The 21987-nt window shown below is 48.1% G+C and overlaps 1 protein-coding gene across 8 annotated transcripts in view; it reads left to right on the forward strand.

The window, feature by feature from the left end:
- The window catches only part of PDZD2 (PDZ domain containing 2), a 340539-nt gene that overhangs the window by 261731 nt on the left and 56821 nt on the right, over positions 1 to 21987 (forward strand). For 5 of the 8 annotated variants that reach the window (XM_066244174.1, XM_066244185.1, XM_066244229.1 and 2 more), the window contains 3 exons: positions 2994 to 3136; positions 6576 to 6708; positions 10614 to 10769. In XM_066244174.1, coding sequence (XP_066100271.1) covers positions 2994 to 3136; positions 6576 to 6708; positions 10614 to 10769 — 432 coding nt within the window. The remainder of the gene's footprint in view (positions 1 to 2993; positions 3137 to 6575; positions 6709 to 10613; positions 10770 to 21987) is intronic. The other 3 variants (XM_066244241.1, XM_066244194.1, XM_066244204.1) reach the window with 3 other exon arrangements.

Below are 21987 nucleotides of genomic sequence, written 5' to 3' on the forward strand. Positions count from 1 at the left end.
ACCAAGATATTCCGAGACAAGGAAACTTGCATTGATTTCTGTGGACTCACTCCTTACAGTTCCTACTGCCAAGTATGGGGAAAAACATGTTGTTGGACAAAAGTGGGGAAAAAAGATCTGTTTCTTGACTAGTGTGGTCCGGGGCTGTACTATATAGATCGGGCATTTCTGCCCTCTGAAGACATTTTTATTAGATGTTTGTTTTGTTTTGTTTTGCTTTGCTTTTAGTTCCTGTGTGTTTTGGACAGGAGGAGGGGTGTGGAGTGGGGCTCTGGGTGCTCTTGATGAAATTGTCTTTAAGTCTTTCAGTCAGAGTATGCATTCCTGATGATTATAGTTTTGCAGGTTTCTTGTCACAAGTCCCATTTCCAAAAACATTTAAAAATTAGAAAGGATGGGCCTGACCAGGCGGTGGCGCAGTGGATAAAGCATCAGACTGGGATGTGGAGGACCCTGGTTCGAGACCCCGAGGTCGCCAGTTTGAGTGCAGGCTCATCTGGTTTGAGCAAAGCTCACCAGCTTGGACCCAAGGTTGCTGGCTCGAGCAAGGGGTTACTCGGCCTGCTGAAGGCCCATGGTCAAGGCACATATGAAAAAGCAATCAATGAACAATTAAGGTGTCGCAATGAAAAACTAATGATTGATGCTTCTCATCTCTCTGTTCCTGTCTGTCCCTGTCTATCCCTCTCTCTGACTCTCTCTCTGTCTCTGTAAAAAAAAAAAAAAAAAGAAAGGATGGTATTGTCACACCATTTATGAACCATACTTAACGTGTTCTGTTTAACAAAAGAAGGGTAGGATGCGGGATGGAGTGGTGTCATGAGTAATGGGGATGGATAGCCTTTTGCTAATCTGGGGTAAAACCAAATAGATTTTCTTATTTCTGGACCCTAAGAATGGTCCCTGCTGCTCTTGGGAAAGAGTTCCACAGCTCCTCTTACTGGAAGAGGGGGAGCACTGCCCCACATCTTCCAGACTCCAGGAGTCATTGGCATATCTTCCAAGGAAGAAGCAAGTCAGGCCGCCTGCTCTAGCTTCTCAGCTGCATCATGAGGCCCAGGGAGGCAGCCACCGGCTGACCCGCGTGCTAGTGTGGGATGCCAGAAGCCAGGACAACAGGGGATCAGCACATCCCTGAACCTGTTCCCTCTGGGGCTACCCGCGAGGCCACAGGCACTCGTGGTCTAAAAGTGTTGAAAGTTGCCATCTTGGTGGTACCACTGATTCTCAAGGATGGCATCTTGAATTAGTGGAGCCAAGTGACATGCTGAAGGCCAGGGAGGCTGTTTCTGAATGGGGAAGAGAGAAAGGTGTTCCAGAGGTCAGAGGCAACAACCCAAAAACCATGGAATCTAAAGTGAGACGATTGGATGATATAGAGATTGCTGACAAGTTCATGAACTACTGTGGTAAGCCAGTGACTTCTGAAGTTACATTTGGCCAGACAGGCTTCGTGTGTCTGTGGTGAGTGGATGAAGGAGACTGTTGGCATCCCCTGTATGTTGCTGGGGTAATGGAGCCCCACCGAGCAGGGGTGTACTAGAGAAAGTTAGGATCCAACAGGTCTCTGTCTGGTAATCATTTCCCCAGACATTCCTGTTGCTGCACATCAGTGACCATTCAACATCTGGTTTTTTACTATTGCATAAAGTTTCATTTCAGTTTCTTACAGTGTATATTTCACATTTTCTAAATGCTCCACATTCTTTCTTTTGCAAGCAGCTTGAATGGGCTGGTTGCCTATTTCTAGGGGGATGATGGCTTTGTCTATATCAGACCTTCACGATAGATGAAGAAAGCAGATGGCTTTTGTTTTAAGTGGTGAAGAATGCACTGTGACCTCTCCCCTCGTATGTAGAGCTAAAATGAAATGTAGGGATGAGCCTAAATAAGAGCCAGAATAAACCACTTAGGGAGATTTTGCTTTCTTTAAATAGCTGCGTAGCTGAGAGAATGCTAACGTTTTGCAATGGACATGTGTTTGTGTCCATGGAGTGAATGGGGGTCAGTGGAGAATGAACTAGCCAGAAAAGCTACCAGCAGTCCAGAGGACTTAGACACACTTATTAGTTGTTGTTTTTTTAATGGATGAATTTTTTGTGAGTCAAAGCATTTTTTTATGTATTGAAAGAGTATTGGAGACCAATGTCTGAAGAAGTCAATAACAAATTCATCAACTAATTTACTGTTTTGGTTTCTCCTACCAAAGATCTCATATGTTTTATGAATGTTTAAGATTCAACTCAATATGCTGTTTTTAACGTATATGCATATTATACATATTATAAGTAACATAGTTACCTATAAACATTTACTGTGTACCTGAAATGGGGGACTAGGTGTTGGGAACATTGCCACCTGTTTCCATAAATATCTCATTTAAACTTAACAGGAAGCCTGAAGTATTAATAATTATCCCCACTTTGGAGGCAGAGAAGCTGAGGGTTTTAGGCATTAGGTGACTTTGAGAAGTACTAAGTGGCAGAGCTGAGCTCAGACTAGGTGACATCTGGCTCCAATTCCTGGCCTTGTCTCCCTTGCATCGTCCCTTATTAACTAGCAGCTGTGCACAGTGGCACTGGGTTTCAAGCAGAAGAAGCCTCACTTAACAGGACCCTGCTCAGGGAATTCAGCAGTCACTCTTGCTATGCTGCCCAAGATCATAGCCACTAGTCATAGGTAGCTAATTGAGTGAAGTGAAACATTCAGTGTGTCCGTTGCCACTCTCAGTTCCAGCACTGAATGGCCACCTGCGGCTGTGACTCCATATGGGATGGAGCAAATACTGGACATCCCCACCATCAGAAAACGTTCTAGTGGACAGCACTGCCACCCAGACTTTGGTCCAACCCACAGAATGTTTTCCTTGTGGTCACCTGCGCTATCTGTTGACAAGCGATGAGTCCTAGACCTGACCCCACAGCTCCACTCGCCGGTGTCAGCGCCGTGCGCCTGTCCGTGTACTTCATAGTGTGCTCACTTTTTCTTCCAAGGAGGAAGTTGGCCGGATATGGAAGCTGGAGCTGCTGAAAGAATCGGATGGGCTGGGAATTCAGGTTAGTGGAGGCCGAGGATCAAAGCGCTCACCTCACGCTATCGTTGTCACTCAAGTGAAGGAAGGAGGTGCCGCTCACAGGTGACTAGTTACCTCTCTCCCTTTCTCTTCCCCGTATCCCCTCCCTTCCCTGCCCCTGGGCACCGGGACTCTTCCCCTTGGTCAAAGCACTGGTAATTACAGTTTGCAAGGAGAATGCAGGAGCATCAGGCCTGAGCCGTTCTAATTAAACTACCTCTGAGCACAGGAAGTAGCTAATTGCTTGAAATAACTGCAGGCTCCACCACCCCATGAAGGAGAAACAGAAGTTCTCTCTCGGCTACCTTGAGTTTCAAGCCATTGTTTCTTATCCTAATTTTTGGGATACTCGTAATATATGGTTACTTATTTAGACTGTGCCACGTAACAGAATACCACATTCCTGATATCTGAATTCCCAGAAGACTGTGGCTAATGACTTGGGGAGGTGATTGGCCTTAAATATGGCCACACTTCATGTGTGGTGTCAGGATTCTCCACACACTTATATACATGTGTCTGTCCTGCAGATGTGGAGGGGGGGAAAGTAATTATGACTCTTCCTCCTTGTGACCTGAAGACAATTCACACTTCAAAACTTCTTTCTAATCTGGACACTTACCTGAAATAGGAAGAGAGACAGTCCAAAGGAGAAGTTCATTTGGAGTTATAGGGAGAGATGTAGCTATCTCCCAATATGAGACACACTTCTGCCACACTAGCTGATTGCTTCCACATTTGATAAGTCCTCACTTAACATTGATAGGTGCTGCGACTTCAGGCAAAACATCATATAACGAAACCATCCTTACCATAGGCTAATTGATATAAACTAGTTAAGTTTCTACAGCATCTCATAAACATTATAATACTGAAAAAAATGTTATTCGAGGACCTGCTGTATGTGGGGTGTCTCTATTTGCAAGGCGCAGTGAGGTGTGTACACATGTCGCATGCCCACATGTTTACAAGAGGCATATAAAGGTAGGGTTTCACTGGGGAGTGTAATCTGGAAGTTATAGTGCTCAAGCCAGGTACCCTGCTGCTGAGGGAGGCATGGCAAACCAGAGCAGTACGGATGGGTCGGCCCAAGATCAAGAGGGCACTCAAAGGTGTGCCTCGAGGGGAGGAGCCAAGGTCATTCAGTCTGAAGAATGGAAAGCAAGGAGAGAGAACCAGGACACACAGAATCATGCTCATCAGTCCTCTAATTAGAAAGTAGGATGCTGATAAGTAGAGGCAAGATTCACTATACTTGTCAGTTATCTGGTGGTAGTAATTATTGAAGAATGAAGACCTTAGATAGTTTTATCCCAAGGAGCATCATTAAACTTCCCGGACGATGTATGCTCTAAGGAACTCCCCTCACATAGCTGTCTTCCCACTAATTCTAAGCCTTAGGTTCTAGTCCAGGGGTCGTGCTCTTTTGATGGCTGCATCTGGCTCGCAGACAAATCTTTAATAAAAAATAATAATAACATTAAAAATATAAAACATTCTCATGTATTACAATCTGTTCATTTCCTACCGCTCATGTTCATGGTTGCGGATGCCTGGAGGCAGTCACAGCTGTCCTCCGGGACAACACCAAATTTTTATTGGATAATGCGTAAGGTACACAGGTCGTTGTATGGCTCTCACGGAATTACATTTTAATTCCGTAAGGATAATGCGTATTGGTACACAGGCGTTCATGGCTCTCTCAGCCAAAAAGGTTCCCGACTCCTGTTCTAGTCTGTCTGTGGAAGGTTGGCAATTAGGAAATTCCTGTGCCCAAAGATAAGCTTATATAGAGCTGCTCTTGTCTGTTTTCTCTGTGATCTGTTTATAATGGGTCTCACATTTCTTTCCTCCCTTAGTTGTTGGTATGTCTCTGTCTGCTTCTGGGGTGTATAGTTCACGTGTGGGGTATTCTAGTCAAGAACAGGAATAGAGCAAGATGGAGTTAAAGAGGGCAACAGCAGGGTGAGGACAGGGTTGATCTCAGCGGTGCTGTGGATAAGTAAACCGGGGCACTGGCCAGAACCGCAGCATTCTGGTTTATCCTGAATCCCTACCCTCCAGAGTGGCCCGCCACACTCCTCCTTGAGGTTCCAGGTGTTTGTCCTCTGGGGTTTGTGTGGTACGTTTTCTGTTCCCCCTTTCTTGCCATTCCAAGCAACTAGTGGGATCCTTAGCGTTTCTCTACCTTAGGGGGTTTTGAAGGACAGAAACAGGCAGTCAGAAGTCTCTGGGACCCCTTCTCTTCTGCCAAAGCCTGAATTCATAGAATAAGAGTATGATGCCTGCCCTAGAGGGGGAGAGAGGGAGAGAAAACTGGCAGAGAAAAGTGGAGAGAAGTTGGTCGATCTGCTGAAAGGAAACAAGGGGGAAAGGTCTGTAAATCGAAGAGAAGCAGAGTGGCGTAGGTCTGGGACTATTGGAGACAAGCACGCGTCCTGGGGCCGCACCCTGGGTGCTAATGCGAAGCCTACAGGGCAGATGCTGGAACCCTAGACTTAGGGTTTCTCAGCCTCAGAGATTTCCTATCCCTTATTTAGCAGTGGAGATGAAAAGCCTCCTTTGGGACCGTGGGAGACCAGACGGGGGCTCATTTTGAACCCACAGAGGGTTGATGCACTATGAGTGAAGGGGCCCTCCCTTCTGGAAAAGTGTGCCTCCCTAGACTCGACCCACCCTGGGGAGCCAGATCCCACGCAGACTGGGTCTCCTGCCAGCCCAGGGAAGGAAGCTCCGAGTCAGCTGTAACTTAACTGAAAGGAAATAAAGAAACAGAAAGTGTTTGTCTGCCTGTGTTTGTAGACCAGGTCTGATACCTGCAACAGCAATCAATTAGACAGCTTCCCTGCTCGTTTCTGAGTTCATCCTTCTGCTCCAGCTTGGCTGTAGGGGCGCAAGGATGGAAAGGAGCTGCGAGACTTGATCCCCAAGGTCCCATAACTCTGTGTGGGGTGTGGCGGGGTGGAGATGGACAGACACATGCAGTGTGCTGTCACTGGTGCCACAGGGGCACCTGGCCAGGGGTTTGTCACCTGGAGGAAAGAGGGCACGGGCTGGAGAGCTTAGGATGCCTATTTGGGGCTCAGCTCAGTGAATCAGCTGGTGACTGAGTCATGAAGGAGGGACAGCAGGTAGGACTGAGGAAAGAATGCCTTGACCGTCCTAAAACCCGGAGCCCTGTTTCCTCCATCATTGTTTCGCCTGGATGGGACATTTCATTAACATCAATGCCAGGGAGCGTGGTGCTAGTTCATGAACGCGCTTATTGTGAGGTGACCCCCTGACACGATGGAGCACGTCATTCCTCTGGGTGGGAACCTGGACTGAGCCAGTCCAGGGAGGACAGCGCTCCCACCCCTGCTAGTTCTGGCCACACCGACTTCCTCTTTAGCCTGGTTTTAACTGTTCCCTGTCACCACCCTCCCAACTTCCAGTAACAAGTCCCTTCTCAAGCCTAGACTGTCTTGACAAGGGAATTTTTTTCCCGTCTCCGTTTCCTCAGGGATGGCAGACTGTCCTTAGGAGATGAGCTGCTGGTAATCAATGGTCACTTACTGGTCGGGCTGTCCCACGAGGAAGCCGTGGCCATTCTTCGCTCAGCCACTGGAATGGTTCAGCTGGTCGTGGCCAGCAAGGTAGGTAGTAGTTTGTTGTTGTTTAATGTGGTGGTGGTGAACTCAGAGCTTTCCTGTGCATCGTTACATTGGGCCATTTAAACAGCTGTGGTTCTGTAGTGCCAGCCCACAGGGGGCCCTTAGCTGAAGTGCAGTTAGTTATTCTGCTTTCTTTTCAAAGTATCTATAAGGTATATTTGGGAGATGGGAAAACAACAAGACAAAGGAAGAGGTAAAAACGGCGGGGTGGGAGGAAGAACAAAGCAGAGAGCCAGCAGCTCGCCTGGGGAGACACCAAGGAGGACACGGGGAGGTCCACTGGGTGGCGGGACAGGCGAGGCGTGGAGACGTGCGTCATCCAGGACCGGGGGACAGGGGGCTCTGACTCGTGGCCTCACGGGGCGTTGGTGCTAGGAGAGAGCTGTGAGTCCTGCTCGCAGCCTCCCCTCCCGTCTCCCTCCCCAGTTTTACACACAGGACAGTGAGGCAGGGTGGTGCCCCTCTGTGGTGGCCTCGATGCACAGCCACTGTCTGTTCCTCCATCTGTGGCCGCTTCTCCTGCATGAGGCTTCGGGCTGGGGTCCCCTGAGTGTGTGAAGGTAGTGCTTCCTCCCTGGGTCTCAGCAGCCTAAGCGCTCTGGAGTAAAAAGCCTGCAGGACCCACGGCGGTGTGTGGGTGGGGCACTGGGCTCTCCGGCTTCTGCCCCAGTGTCTCGGCGTGCTGTGGGTGAGACTGGGAAAGAGCCCACGTGACTGAGGAGCTCGTCAGCTGTTGCCACAAGACTTCGTGCCAGCTGCTCCCCGTTGGTCCCTGTTGCAGGAAGGATTGGTGTGAGCACTATGCTCTTGCCAGTATGGCTACTTCCCCCTCCCCCAATATCCCTGTTATTATTTTGGAACCTAGTATCTGCAGGTTTTTATGTACAGGGTGGGGCAAAAGTTGGTTTACAGTTGTTCGTATGGAAAATAATATGATAATTAATAAATAATAATGCAGCCTGACCAGGCCATGGTGCAATGGATAGAGCATCGGCCTAGGATGCTGAGGACCCAAGTTCAAAACCCCAATGTTGCCGCTAGAGCGCGAGCTCATCTAGCTAGAGCACAGGTTTACTAGCTTGAGTGCAAGGTCACCGGCTTGCGGCCAAAGATCACTGGCTTGAGCAAGAAGTCCCTGGCTTGGCTGGAACCCCTGGTCCAGGCACATATGAAAAAGCAATCAATGGACAATTAAGGTGCCGCAACTAGGAGTTGATGCTTCTTATATCTCTCCCTTCCTTGCCTGTCCCTGTCTGCCTCCCTCCAAAATGAATGAATGAATGAATGAATGAATGAATGAATGAATGAATGAAACAAGAATAAACTGTGTTGCACATACTCACAACTGTAAATCTACTTTTGCCCCTCCCTATATCTACCTCTTAGGTTCCAAGGTCTATCGCCCGTGCTTGGAGTATTTAATACGTAGACTAGGGGAATACTTTAATATTTTGGGCTACCTGAAAAGTCTTCTTTCTTCCATTCACACACTGTTTGCCCCAGACCTTTGACCCAGACTTTCACACTTCCAACAAGAATGTGGGGCCTCAGGAAAGACTTGGTGGGAAGAGTTAGCATTGAGGCCCTAGAGGCAGAAGTTGAGACATTGTCCATTGACAGGCCCCCTCCTCCTCTGGCAGAGATACTATGAGGCACCCTGGCATCTCCTCACGAGGCATGGGGAAGGGAAGTCATGGAATGTTCTTATCAGCCTGGTGAATTCTACAAAGAGGGAAACAAAATTTCTTATTTGAGCAGATGGGCTGGGAGTTTGAAAAGCATCATTGGATCTTACACACCAGTCATACGTGTGCACAGCCCACGTCTCCCCAGTCTGTGGCTTCAGAACACAGACTCTTCCACACAGGCATTGTACCCAGACCACCAGACATTTAGTTTCATGACGACCTCTTTCTCCTGCTAGTTTAGAAAATGGGAAAGAGGAAATCTATGTCATACCAGTATCCACAAACACGTGGACACACAGAAAACATAAAGTAAAAAAATAACAAGCCACTCATGGGTAAAACTAATCATTAAGGAGCGTGCATGGGATTTTGAAAACAGGTGTTGCTGCCTGACCTATGATTTTACTCACTAACTTAAAGGAAGAAAGGGCACTAATAGATAATCAGGTACCCACTGGGTGCCAAGTGCTTCATACCTATGATCTCATTTAATTCTTAAAATAGTTCCCATAAGACAGGTGTTAGTTCTTTTTATTCAGAGGATGAAATTGAAACCTAAGTGATGAATTAATCTCCTCAGAAGTCATACAAGTAGTGGTTGGCAGAAGCAGGTTTCATTCTGGGTCCCTCAGACTTGGAAGTTCATGCCCTAAACCAGGCTGCCCCTCAGCCAAATACAAAACAAAGGACGCTGGAGCTAATGGTATTAGAAAAGGTCACATGTTCCTGGCACGATCCTGCTTTGGCTTTTAGGGCTGCTTGCTGGGGTCTTTGGAGGGCTGAGCCACAGTCTGGAGCCAAGGAATAGGTGTCCACTTGGACGCTCGGTCCATGGGCTCTTGGTCTTTAGTACTGAGCTCTGGCCCTGAAGCTGCCCCAGGGGAGTGACACCTTTCACTTCCATGTGCTGTGTTTACAATGAAGCAACACGTTGCTGCCACTGCTGCCTAAACCCACCCTGTACCGTCCGAGGTGGTCATCCATGTAGGAGAAACAGAAGTCCATCTTTAGGCATCTCATGGCATCTGTTCCTCTCCTTCATCCACCAGGAGCAAGTCATCCACAGGCAGAGGGAAAAGAGCTTTGACTTGCTGAATACAAGGAACAATAAAAATGTAAATTATTATTATAAATAATAGTCACCTTGTCACAAAACATCACTTTCATCTGGAGGGGGGTGTCTCATGTGTCTACACAGATATATTTATTGTTTGCTTACAGGGTGTATAGACCTGAGAATGCAGAATTAAGGTAGCAGTGGGAGAGGAAGTCCCCGTGAGAGTCTAATCTTGGTGGTTTCTGGTTTCTTGTATTTCTGTTGACCTTGAAAAGTTGTTCTTTTATTGAAAACACATCCCCCATCTCCCTCCACTTTGCTGTTGTGATTCAATAAGCAATCTAATCTCTTTCTCGTGAACAAATGCCTGTGATTTGAGCAGCGGGGAAGAGGAGGACATGGTGGATGTTGGGGCTCTGCGCTAGGCCTGGGGACTCAGCGGCGGGAGAAGTGGTGTTCAGACAAGCGAGGGAGACAGACAAGTCTAGTTAGACACGCACTGCAAGGCGGTCGCAGTAGCAGTGATGGACGTTAGAGAGGACAGGAGGGCGAATGGAATGCCTCCCGATGTGACCCAGGAAGGCCGGTGGGAGACGTGTTTACACTTCGCCCAAATAGGCCTCAGTCATGAGAGGAGGGGTGGTGGGTCCAGGCAGAGGGGGCTGCTGGTGGAAAAGGTGGTCACAAGGCAAGGGGCAGCCTAGGGCGTTTGGAAGTCAGTGTGGCTGGAATGGAAGGTGTGGGTTGGAGGAGAGAATGGGGGGAGGTGAGTTTGGAGAGCTGGGCAGAGGCCAGATCTCTGAGATGTTGGCCTCTCAGGGAGGGGGTTTAAACTGTACCTTAAAGCAAGATGGGGAGGGCATCAAGGATCCTAAGTTCAGGGAGCTTGGAATGCCCACAGAATGTTCATCTAAGAAACACAGATTCTTCAGGGGGAAAACATTGGCTTTGGTTTAAACTGGGTCCACACCCCTGGCATTTGAGGTAACCCTGCACACCAGGAAATGCAGAGCACGCATCTCATGTCGTCTTTGGGTTGGGAGCACGTGACCACCCACAGCTGACTCTGCCAGGTTTTCTCTGGCCTTGACCCAACACTGCGGGTGCCGTGGGGTAACTTGGGGGTCTTTTTGTTCCCGTAGGAAACCTCGGCAGAGGACCTCTTGAGGTTAACGTCTAAGAGCTTGCCCGATCTGACCAGCTCAGTAGAGGACGTGTCCTCTTGGACTGACAACGAAGACCAGGAGCCAGACGGGGAAGAGGACGAGGGCACGGGCTCGTCCTCCCTCCGGGGAGCGGTGAGTGTGCCTGTGTTCCGGCTGTTCTGCTGGAACGGGGTCATCCTGAAGACTGGGTGCTAGGGTCAGGGGTCAAAGCTCGGGATAGCGTGATAGAGACCAGAATGGGAAAGCACCACAGTGCCGCCTTTCTATTTCTTTCTTTCTTTCTTGTCAGAATCTTCCAGAAAGATCTATGAGAGTAATGCTTTTCATTTAAGAAAAAAAATGTTGAAACTGGAAGCAGGATAAGAAAGCAACTGAGTGTTAAGTTCAGTGAGTAGTATATCACTTTCTAGGATGCCTGATAATCTATGCAAGGATTTTATTGCTACTCTGGATAGAGTGTTTGAAAACTATTTTTGTACATTTAAACTTAGACTGAGAGATTTCTGGTTGGAAGTGGGATGTTAAAGTAACACAGAACTCTCTCCATGCGAAGTTGTATGGATAGGTCTTAAATTTTTAACCAAACCAGGACTCTCCATGGCTCGCTGCTCTCCCGTACCCCATGATGCTTCATGCCCTCATGGTCTGCCCTCACACGCTGCCTGGCCCTGCTGGGAGGGCCTCTGGTTAACTGTGGTCACAGTGTGGTCTCCGCTTTGTACCCCATATTTGAGAGATGTGTCATTTTTTAGTGCAATGTCGTGTTAGCCCTATTCCCCATCCCACCCGCATGGCAAGGGGGCTCCCTTCCTGCCACTTGGAGCCCCTTAGAATTTCTTGGTGAAAGGTGGTCTCCACAGAGGTTATACCAGTTTAAACCTCCATCAGGGCCCACTCTCCATCATCACCAAGGACATTATATTTAAAAAATAAAAAAGTACCACTTAATCAAGGACTGTTTTATATGCTTAGTATTGTAGTTTTTCCAAAGAAATTTTGATGCACTCGGTCACCACTCTTTATTTGGGGAACTGTAAGTGGCCTTTAAAGGAATCGGTGACTCTCTGCACTGATTCTACCCAAGTTCTCGGGGTCCTGCGCTGTGCCTCTGGGTCCTCTGCCTTGTCACCCCAGGCCGTCATCCACAGATCTCAAACCTGTTCTCGCAGATGGGGAAACCAGGACTGATCCTGCATTGACAGCCCCTCCACCCCGTGCCTTGGAGACCACCCCCCCACACTTCTCCTTCTGCTCCGTCCCCGTCACAGAGCGCTCACAGCGGAAGGGACACCCGGGCTTCTACCCTGGCTCACCAGCCTAGCCTGAACATCCAGCCTTTGTTGGCCATTCTCTTAAGGTCTAGTTTTAACCAGGAGAGCCAGGCCTGAGATATAGCCCTATAGGACCAGGAGTTGGACAGCTGGCAAAAGATATCTTCTGGACTTCACAGTCTGCCCTTTATGCCTTGTAAAGGTGCTGAATTAGGCCTTGGCTGGTTGGCTCAGCAGTAGAGCATCGGCCCAGCATGTGGAAGTCCCAGGTTCAATTCCCGGCCAGGGCACATAGGAGAGGCGCCCATCTGCTTCTCCATCCTTCTCCCCCTCCTTCCTCTCTCTCTTTCTCTCTTCCCCTCCCGCAGCCAAGGCTCCATTGGACAAATTTGGCCTGGGCATTGAGGACGGCTTCATGACCTCCGCCTCAGGCGCTAGAATGACTCCGGCCACAAAGGAGCAACGCCCCAAATGGTCAGAGCATTGCCCCCTGGTGGGCATGCTGGGTGGATCCCTGTCGGCACATGCAGGAGTTTTTCTGACTGCTTCCCTGCTTCTAACTTTGGGGGGGGGAAAAAGTGCTGAATTACAGGGGGGGGAAAATATATATATATATCAGTATATAATATATATATATATTAGCTCTATGTTTATAATCCAAGACTCTTTATTTGTACTTTTTAAACACTAATGAACCACCATAAATGAAAGCAGCCTGCTCCTGTTTAGGTAACCAAGCCTTTTCATTTCACAGATGAGAATGATTAAACCTGCTGCCAAATTCCACTCAGACATTGACTGGTTTTGCACCTGTAAGCGGTGGCGTGCTCCAAGCACTTAGGCTGAGCAAATGTAATACACACACTGAGGACCTGCCAGGAGCGTCCTCATGATTTATTTTTCATGGCTGCAATAAACAGCAATGAGATTTTCCTTTCAGAAAGCTCCAGCCTTGCTCAGGATCAAACCATATGGTGAATATCAAGTTTGAGGAATAGAGGCAGGAAAAATGAAAACGAGACTGGGACGGTGACATTCCAATCATCTGCCTGGTTGTCATCCATCTCACTGGGGCCGGGCTTTAGTGACGGGGTCTCTCCCCTCCGCCCGCCATCATGCCCAATATTGAAGACTGCCCGTTCGGCATCAGCAATATCTTACATCTAGCCCTGTGCCCATACCAGCTGTGGCCCTGGGCCTCCCGGCTGGCCACTCTTCCTCAAGTCTGTGTGCTCTTTGTCATCTGCTCTGAAAACACAATTTTTCAGTGAGAAGCTGGCTATGTCATTAACGGTCTAAAATCATCCAGCAGCTCTCAGTGACACTGAGGTTAAAATCCCAGCTCCCTAATGTGGACAGCCATCAGTTCCAGCCTGCCTGTGCTGCCTTCTCCTGTACATGTCTGCAGTAGCCACATGCACACGCATGCACACGCACACACAACCCCCTCCTGGCGCTGTGAGCTCCACATTCCCCAGGCTACTACTTTGTGCCTTTGCACCTGCTCTTCTTTCTACTGGAAGACCTCCTCTGCCCAGCAGAATCATTGTAAGCCCAGCCCACTGTCCCTCCTCCCCATCAGGGCACCTCCCCCAGCCCCCGAGGGTCCTTGGTCTATGCCTGTGCTGGCTTCTATCTAAGCACTTACCATCTTCTTTCCACAAATTACCTTTTGACTGTTCCATCTTCCTCACTAGATAGAAACATTTCCAGGGCAAGGCTATGATGCCTGAGCACCTCTCTATCCCTAGGGCAGTACAATGCCTGGAAATAATAGGGGGTGGTGGGGAGGGATCCTCCTATGTTCGCCAGTCGTTCCTTGACCACTTCTGCTCCGCCCCTGGAGGACCAGATGCTCGCCTGGTCCATATGTACTTCAGGTATAAGCCCGCGTCCCCAGCCTCTGATTCAGCTGCTTCCCTCCTCTTGCCCCCCAACACTAGCCCTGCCTGGGCCCCCTTCATCTTCCCCTACCTCTTCCGTCAGCTACGGTGTCAGCTTGTGGGGCATGGCAGCACTTCCAGGTCTGGCCTGAGGAGGTGCCCGACTCGGTGGCAGGTTGTGTGCCCTTGGGTCCCCGCTGGAGTGCTGTAGCTGAGCACGTAAGCTTGCGGAGGATGTGAGCTGTCACTCTGGTGCTGGGTGCCAGGATCCCCGAGGAAAGGGGAGCCGAGGCGAAAAGGAATGGAGGTGGTTCCGCTTCGAGGTGATGCACACACGCCCTCCTCCCTGGTGATCTGAGCGCCACCTTTCCTCTCAAAGACCAGCTGGAGCTGGAAGTTACCTGTGATGCCCCCACGCTGCAGTCATCTCTCTCCCAAATCTGCTCATCACTGCTCCCTGGCATTTAGCATCTGCCATTTTCTATTTATTTGTTGCCGTTTGTCTCTTTGGGGAAAGGAGGAAAATATTTAAGGTTTGCAAACTTTTTTTTTTATTATTGATTTTAGAGAGAGATAGGAAGGAAAAAAGAAATAGGAGAGAGAGACATCAATTTGTTGTTCCACTTTATTTCTGCATTCATTGTTTGATTCCTGTATGAACCCTCGCCAGGGATTTTACCCGAAACTGACATATCGGGACGATGCTCTAACCAGCTGAGCTACCCCGCCCGGGCCAGGTTCGCAAGCTTCTGAAGTCAGGTGTGCCTCTTTGGGCCCCCAGGATTCGATGAAGTACCTTGTATTCAGTGCATAACTCAGTACCTGTGTCTTGAACATAAAGCTACCTTTATGTTCAGCATAGAGCAGAGGTTCCCAAAGTGGGTCCCCAGACCTTCAGCATCAGTGTCACCTAGAAACTTGTTAAAAATACAAATCCTTGCCTTACAGGAGGGTGGCATTCAGCTGGACTGGGTACATTCCGGCACTAAGCCAAGGTTGAGCCAATTCCCCCAAACCCTGCCGAGATCCTCATAGTCAGTAGTGCTCAAACTGGTCATGTCCAACAGCCCCCAGTGGAGGAAGCGCTGCTGAATGGTTTGGTGGCCACTGAGGTATAGATGTGGTTTTATGTCGGCAAGACCATAGGCAAGCATGGCATCGTTGGCTATAACGTTTGAAAACCAATCTTTAACATCTGTTTCTTTTTGGTTTCTTATTTGAATGTTCTTGGATCATGAGTGATCAGAGTGGTATTTGAATTAAAAAAGGTATGTCAAAAAACAACAACAATAAATCCTCTGAATCAGAAACCCTGAGGGTAGTGTCCAACGATCTGTTTTCCTATAAGCCTTCCAGGTGGTTTGGACTCAGGCTAATGTTTGAAAGTTCTAGAGCTCTCCAATATATTGAGTGGCACATGTGTTCTCATTGGCTACTCAAAAACATGTATATCTTTTCTTAAGCGTAAATACTTACCATTCATGTTTTTTTAATAAGATATTTCGGGGCGGAGGGAGATCCACGCTCTGCCCTTCTGAGAGAGTGGCTCTCTTTTAAATGAAGAGAGGAAGAAGACTTTTGCTATAACAGGGTGTGAAATGGGTGTTATGTCTTAAGTGATTAGGAGCCGCTCTTTTTATAGTTTTTAACAAAAAAAGAAAAAGCAAAAAAATGAAAGTGCTGATTGCCTTTGCCAAATTTGCAGTTGTCGAAGCTCAGCTGGGAGAGTCTGCTTAGCACATCCATCAGCAGGCTTGTCTCCGGCTTCCTTTGACACCAGGGAAGCAGTTCCAACATTTTTGGAATCACTAGTTTGGGAAAGTCTTGGAGAACTTTGGGGGATTGGGCCTCTTAAACAGGTTGAAAGAACCTCATTTCTCAAAAGGAAAGAAGAGCCAAGCTGGAGCTTGTAATTCTGTAAGTGTGATATCAGTGTTTGATGCTTTGTTTGCTGGGGGAATAGTCAGGAGGTGTCCTCCGGGGTAGATATCTATCCAGACACAAAATGAAAGGAGAGGTGTTTTATTGGGATTGAATAATTAGTAAAGTGTTCCCTCTAGATGTTTCCCAAAGTGTCTGGGTATTGAGCCTTGTGTTGCAGCATCTGCAAGTACCATTTCTGGTTGATGCAAGCTGCCGTGGATGGGAAGTGGGGGCCTGAGCTAGGTTTTTCTGGTGAACTGAACTTAGAGCCTAATGCAGAGAACAGTAAGCACTGAGTGAGTGTGTAAGCTTGTGATTAGTATTAAAACAGGAAGAGTCCAGTGTCTGACCAACCATCACATCCTCACGGACTGAAGCTATCATATTAATGCAAAGATACTGGCACTGGGCTCCCCACGCCTTTTGTAAAGGGAATAAATGTTCTTTCCTACTAGCCTTGAGGAGGGAGGGTGTTAAGACAGTGGGCAGCAGTGGGCTCTGAGCATCCCCTTGAGCACAGGGCAGTGGCAGCCACTGCTTCAAATGTCCTCCTTCTCCTGGGTCAGGACAGGTCTTCCCTTCTCCTTAGGCTTACACTTCCTACTTATTTAACTTTAGGATTTACCTCTTCCAGGAAGCCTTCCCAGATACACACATCCTTCATGCCTGAGTCCCAGCATGCAATACATCCTGTATTTTCATCCTGAGTACATCCCAGGTGACCCTGGTGCTCCCCAACATTTTGAAAAGCAAACCTTCGGGAGCTGGTAGCAGTTGAAGGAAGCAGCAGGTTTGAACAAACCCCTCTGTTGGCCAAATGGCAATTTCCATGACGTGCTGCAACATGGCAGGGCTCCTGAGAGTCCTTTGGCTGAGAACCGGATGAACCACAGGGACTTGTGTGCGTGGCCTGAGATAAGGGGAGGTTTGGGGCCCCAGCTGCCTCCCCCTTTCTATAACTCAGGATAGGGGGTTGATCGTGGGAGCCTTGGAAGCACAGGTCCCCCAGCCTGCACGGGGTCTTCTGAGCACAGGCTTGTTTGCATATCCTGGTCCCTAGCACCTGGGCAGACATCCCGGTGCCATCCACACTGGTGCTGTTCAGGCAGAAGCTGTGTTATTCCCAGCACCAGCCCGAAGCAGGGAGCAGCACATACTGACCCCCCAGGTCCCCAGCTTGTACCTTTTCCTCCCCACCTCCCCAAACTGTGAACTACCCTCTCCCTCCCCTCAGAGTCCTAGACTTCCCCAAGTGGCCGCAGTTCACTAACACGTTCCTTAAAGCCACACATCCATGGGCACGGCCATAAACAGGACGCTGCTCAGAACTCAGTGCAGTGCGTAGAATTGCCCGAGTTAGGGAAGAAGGACCAGGCTGCAATTACTGCTGGCCTGAGAAAATGAGGTATACGTGTGGGGGTGGTTTTTGTTTGGTTTGTTTGGTTTGGTTTCATACTTAAGGAGATGAAGTGATTATTTGAGTGGGTTGGGGGGGGGGGATGTAAGATAAGAATAATTATTTGGCCTGGATGAATTGCCCAGAAAACTGCTGAAGTTTGAATTAGGCTTATTCCCGTGGCACAGTTTCCGGGGCCTGTTCCAACTCGCTACCTGGCTCTGTGCTGCGTTGTCATCCAAGCAGAGCTTGCAGTTCTCAAGGAAGTAAACAGCTCGTGTGGTCTGCGTAGCAGAGCAAACACGGTGTTCTCCAGCCTCATACCGCAGGGGTCTCTAAAGTGGGGTGAGCACCCTGGGAGGGGGGCCAGATGGTCCCTCGGACTGTGGGAGGAAAGTATTAGCACTTACGTAGATCTTTATCTCATTTTAGATGGTTTGGGGCTATATACAGTGCATGTATACGTTAGTACAGTGATATTGGGTTATAATTTATGAGCATGTTGGGAGCGCCTGCTGGCTCCACAGGCTACAAAGGCTGACATCACAGCAGGGGGCGTTCTGAAATGCAGTTAAACCCCCCTCAGTGTGCAGTCAACTCTATTCCCGTCGTTTGGATTTGAAAAATTCCTTCAAACTTCAGTGAAAATGAAATATGGGCTACTAGAGCATGTAATGAAGTTTCTTTGCCCTCAAATTCATTTCTTTTCTGAAAATAATACCATAGAAGGCATGGAGGGGCCTTCTCCCTTCAGGTAAGTCATTTCCTGTGCGTTACAGTATGCCCTGATGCCTTTCAGCACCGCCCCCTATTACAAATGTTCCTCTTACAAATCTCACCCCTGTGAGTTTAGTTTTATATGGTTTGGGGGAGTTCAAATCTCTAGTTTGCTCAATGAAATGTAAAGTAGAGTATAGGGACTTAAAGGAAAGGGGCAGCTCAGAAATGAAACCGAAATACAAATGTCTTCTGCCGCAGACAAGATGATGCCAGTTACACAGGGGAAAACCTGATAATGGGACTTATTTGTGCACCGTGTGTCTGAGGTCACCTGTCTCGCTTGTTCACGAGCCTGACTCGGTCTTTAAGGTAACAGGAGTCCCTGGGATATATGTGTCTCCTGAGACTTAAAATAGAAATGATACACACGGTGATTCTTACTCTAAGAGGAACAGGATATCCCCACTTAGTTTCAATTCCAGTTATTGTGCTGGGTTGGGGTTTTTTTTTTCTTTTTTATGCTGGTTTTTTGTTTTTAAGGCAAATGATGAAGTCACCTTTGACGGTATGTGGGTCAGTTAGCTAAATAGGCACTGTGTGCTCTAAACAACGAAATTTAAAAACACCTCATTGGGAGACTAGTGGGAGATTGGGAGTTTGGGGCGTATCTTTCTCTCTTTCTCCACACCTTAAACAAGGTAGTACACAGCTGAGAAGTGAAAACGGCAAAATGTAAGAGAGCGGCAGTGGCCCTGTGGAATCTAGGGCAGACGTTTCTCAGAGAAATAGAGCTGTTGAGAGTGAATAGAATTCTCCCCAGCCAAGTGCCTGTTTGCCTGTGTTTTTGTTTGCTGGGTTTTGCTAGCTCAGCGGTTTACTTACGTTTCTTCCTTGACGCAGTAAGTGACATTCGCAGGAAAGCTAACCCATGCCTCTCCCCTCTGGATCTTGCTGGGGTTTCTTCACTTGAAATAACCTTCCTCTGCTCCTATCAAGATTCTGAAGCCCCTCGTTCTTCAAAGAGACCTTCCTAATTACTCCAGCCCTCTGTCACCTCTGCCTGCCAAGTCTCATTTGTCTGTTTGTCACATCTGAGCACTTAAATATCAGAAAGACACCTCTTGATGTGTATAAATGGGTAAGATCGATGCTTTCAAACTGTGCCGGTAAAGCTGTTGTTCCCAATTTATTTCCCCCAGAAACAAATATGTTAATAAATATATGTGGGTTTATCTTGTAAGCTAGTGGTGACAAATAGGTGGCCTGCACGTCTCACACACACACACCGCCGCCACCGCCACCAACACCACCACTGCCCTCTTCAGCTCCCAGGGCAAATGTTTCTAATTCTTCATAACGTTCTTCCCACTGATACCAGATACAGCTGCAGAAGTTAGTAACATGGCATTCGGGTGCCCAATCCAAAACATAGTATGAATCAACACTGGATTCAGCCAGCTTGACTTTCCCATCCGTACCGACTCGGCGTTTGGGGGATACAAAGAAATAACACACAGCCTTCCTCTCCTACAGTATTTATTATATTCCGTAATGAGTTATAGTTCTTTTCTGTACTTTTCATATTCCCCCTCTTCTGAATAATAAATCCTTTAGAGCCATAGGCTGTATCTGACCTAAAAGATGGACATCTGATTCCTTCCAGGGGTCAGGGAGGGTTCGATAGATGGGGTGGTGTTTCACTATTACATAGGATTTCCATAGGAACACCAAAAAATGGGTGACATTTCAGGGCAGAAAAACAACATGTACTATGGTCCACCAATAGAAAATTGGAAAGCCTGTTCAAGGAACAACAAATAGTCTATTAAATGAAATGTTCAGCCATGCTTTTAGTTCCAGACTAAGGAATTATGACTTTTTTTTTTTTTTTTTTGAGTACTGTGATTCATGGATGGTTTTTACAGGGAGTGGCAGAGGTCACTGAAGTGACGAGCCAGAGGAGGGGCTGGCCTGGAGGCAAGTGGCCAGAGGGCGAGGGGTGTGGAGACTCAGAGGTGGGGAGCAGCCTTGCTGATTGGTCGGTGGAGGTAGGGCGAGGGCAAGCTGCCAGTTGGAGTGCTAGGCTCTGGGGCTTGCAGCTGGGGAGGAGAGAAAGAGGAAAAGGCTTTCCTCCCCACCTTGTTTAATTTGTTTGTTGAAGGCGGGGCTGATCCTAAGCAATGCTTTGAATGAGATCGCTTACCATTGAACCCTCCAGCCTCCTGTTATCCACCCCCCTCGGTTGCTGGTCCCTCTCGTCTCAGGTTCTGTGGACCCTAGTGCCCTCATACTCCCCTAACATACCCCCCCACCCTCCCCGCTGCTGTAACCACAGTGTCTCCATCTCCTGAGAGGGTCCCAGCTGCCAAGAAGCCTCTTCTCCTTTTCCAAGTCATTTTCTCCCCTCCCCCCCACTGCACCAGCAGCAATCTGATCAAACCAGTTTAAACGGCAGTGGATAATCCTGTGACACTCAGCAAAAGCTGTGCCGGTTAAAAAGAGAATCCTTGTTTTTTTTCAAATGAGTTTCTTATCAGTATCTTTTAAAAATGAAATCGAAAGGTTAATTCCCAAAGCCTGGGTGGCAAAGATGTTTTCAGAAGAAATAACTATGGTGGACCGTTAAGCCTTTCCTCCTTAAGGTAGCAGCTCCCTTAAGATGTCTGTACTTGTCAGAGTCTTCCCTTCAATGTACTAAATTGTGTTTCCTGAAATTCTCAAGCTTGTTCACAATGACTGGATAGGGTTGGGTAGGTGTTGGGCAAACAGTTTATAAAATTTTTATTTTTTGAGTTTGCTCACTGTTGGGCAGATAAAATGTATTATGCTCACTTTGTTAAAGATTACGCTGCCCACGAGGAGGCCGTCGCCCAGGTGATATTAATGTGTGTCTCTGTGGGCAGATAGAATCCTTGTAGCCTGGGGCTTGGTTTGAGATTAAGCCTTTCCCACCCGTTCTGATGCGGGGCGGTACAATCCAATCATGCCTCAGAAGTGATTTTGTATTAGAGACTTCCCTATTTTGTATATTGGATTAGAGGTTGTGAAGCTACAATATAAAATGGGGGTAGACTACATGAGGGCTGGCGCTCTTGGTTTCTGAGATTACCATTAGAAGAGAGAGCAGAGGAGAGCAGAGAAAGGCCACGTGGAGGAGGCCAGGAGAAGCAGCCAAGATGGTGGAGTGCTGAGTGAGATGCCAGTTTGTGTAGAGTTTGTATCTGGGACAAGGAAGGAGACGGGGAACAGAGGAGAATAAGGCTGGTGAGCTAGAAACCTTTGATTCTAGGAAACTCGGATAAGTCAGTAGCTTTGTGAACACTGAATGTGACTGGGTTTTGGAGCCTAGTGTGTATGTTTTTACTTGCCCGCCGGGTGCAAGCTAGATTAAAGACTATGGCCCATCAGTTTTTGGCTCCGCTGTTTCTTTACCGACTGTCTGAATCCAATGCGAACCTGCATGGGCTGGGCGGCTGTGATAGTGGCCCTGGCCGTGGATACTGGCTTTACACTCACTTTTAGTGTTAAAAGATGGCGTTGGGCAGCACCAGGTATGTGATCTGTGAAATTGCAAGTTTGTTCCTGTTTGGGAAGGGCCACTGTCTTACTAATGTGTGCTGGAGGAGAAGGAGAGAAGCCTTGTTTTTGCAGAGTTCGGGCAGAGAGAGAAGGGAGAAGATGTACAGATGGGGAACAGAGGTGAGGGGCTTTTGCGAGCTCCGCTGAGACTGGATAATGTGTCTGTTGGACAGATAAAATATATTATGCTCACTTTGTTATAGATGGCGCTGCCCACATGGAAGTCCATCACCCAGGTGATATTAATGTGTGTTGGGGGGCGGGCTGTGGGCAGGCAGGATCCTTGTAGCCTGGGGCTTGGTTTTAGGACTAAGCCTTTCCCACCCTTTTTGATGTGGGGTGGTGCAATCCCATCATGCCTCAGATAAGTGACTTTGTATTAGAGACTTCCCTGTTTTGTATATTGGATTAAAGGTTTTGATTTCTACACTATAAAGTGGGGCAGACCAGGAGCTTGCTCTCTTGGTTCCTGAGATTAACATTAGAGAGGAGAGCAGAGAAAGGCCATGTGGAGGAGGCCAGGAGAAGCAGCCAAGATGGCGGAGTGCTGACTGAGAAGCCAGTTTGTGCAGAGTTTG

Source organism: Saccopteryx bilineata, chromosome 1 (assembly GCF_036850765.1).
Source record: "Saccopteryx bilineata isolate mSacBil1 chromosome 1, mSacBil1_pri_phased_curated, whole genome shotgun sequence".
Classification (NCBI taxonomy): domain Eukaryota; kingdom Metazoa; phylum Chordata; class Mammalia; order Chiroptera; family Emballonuridae; genus Saccopteryx; species Saccopteryx bilineata.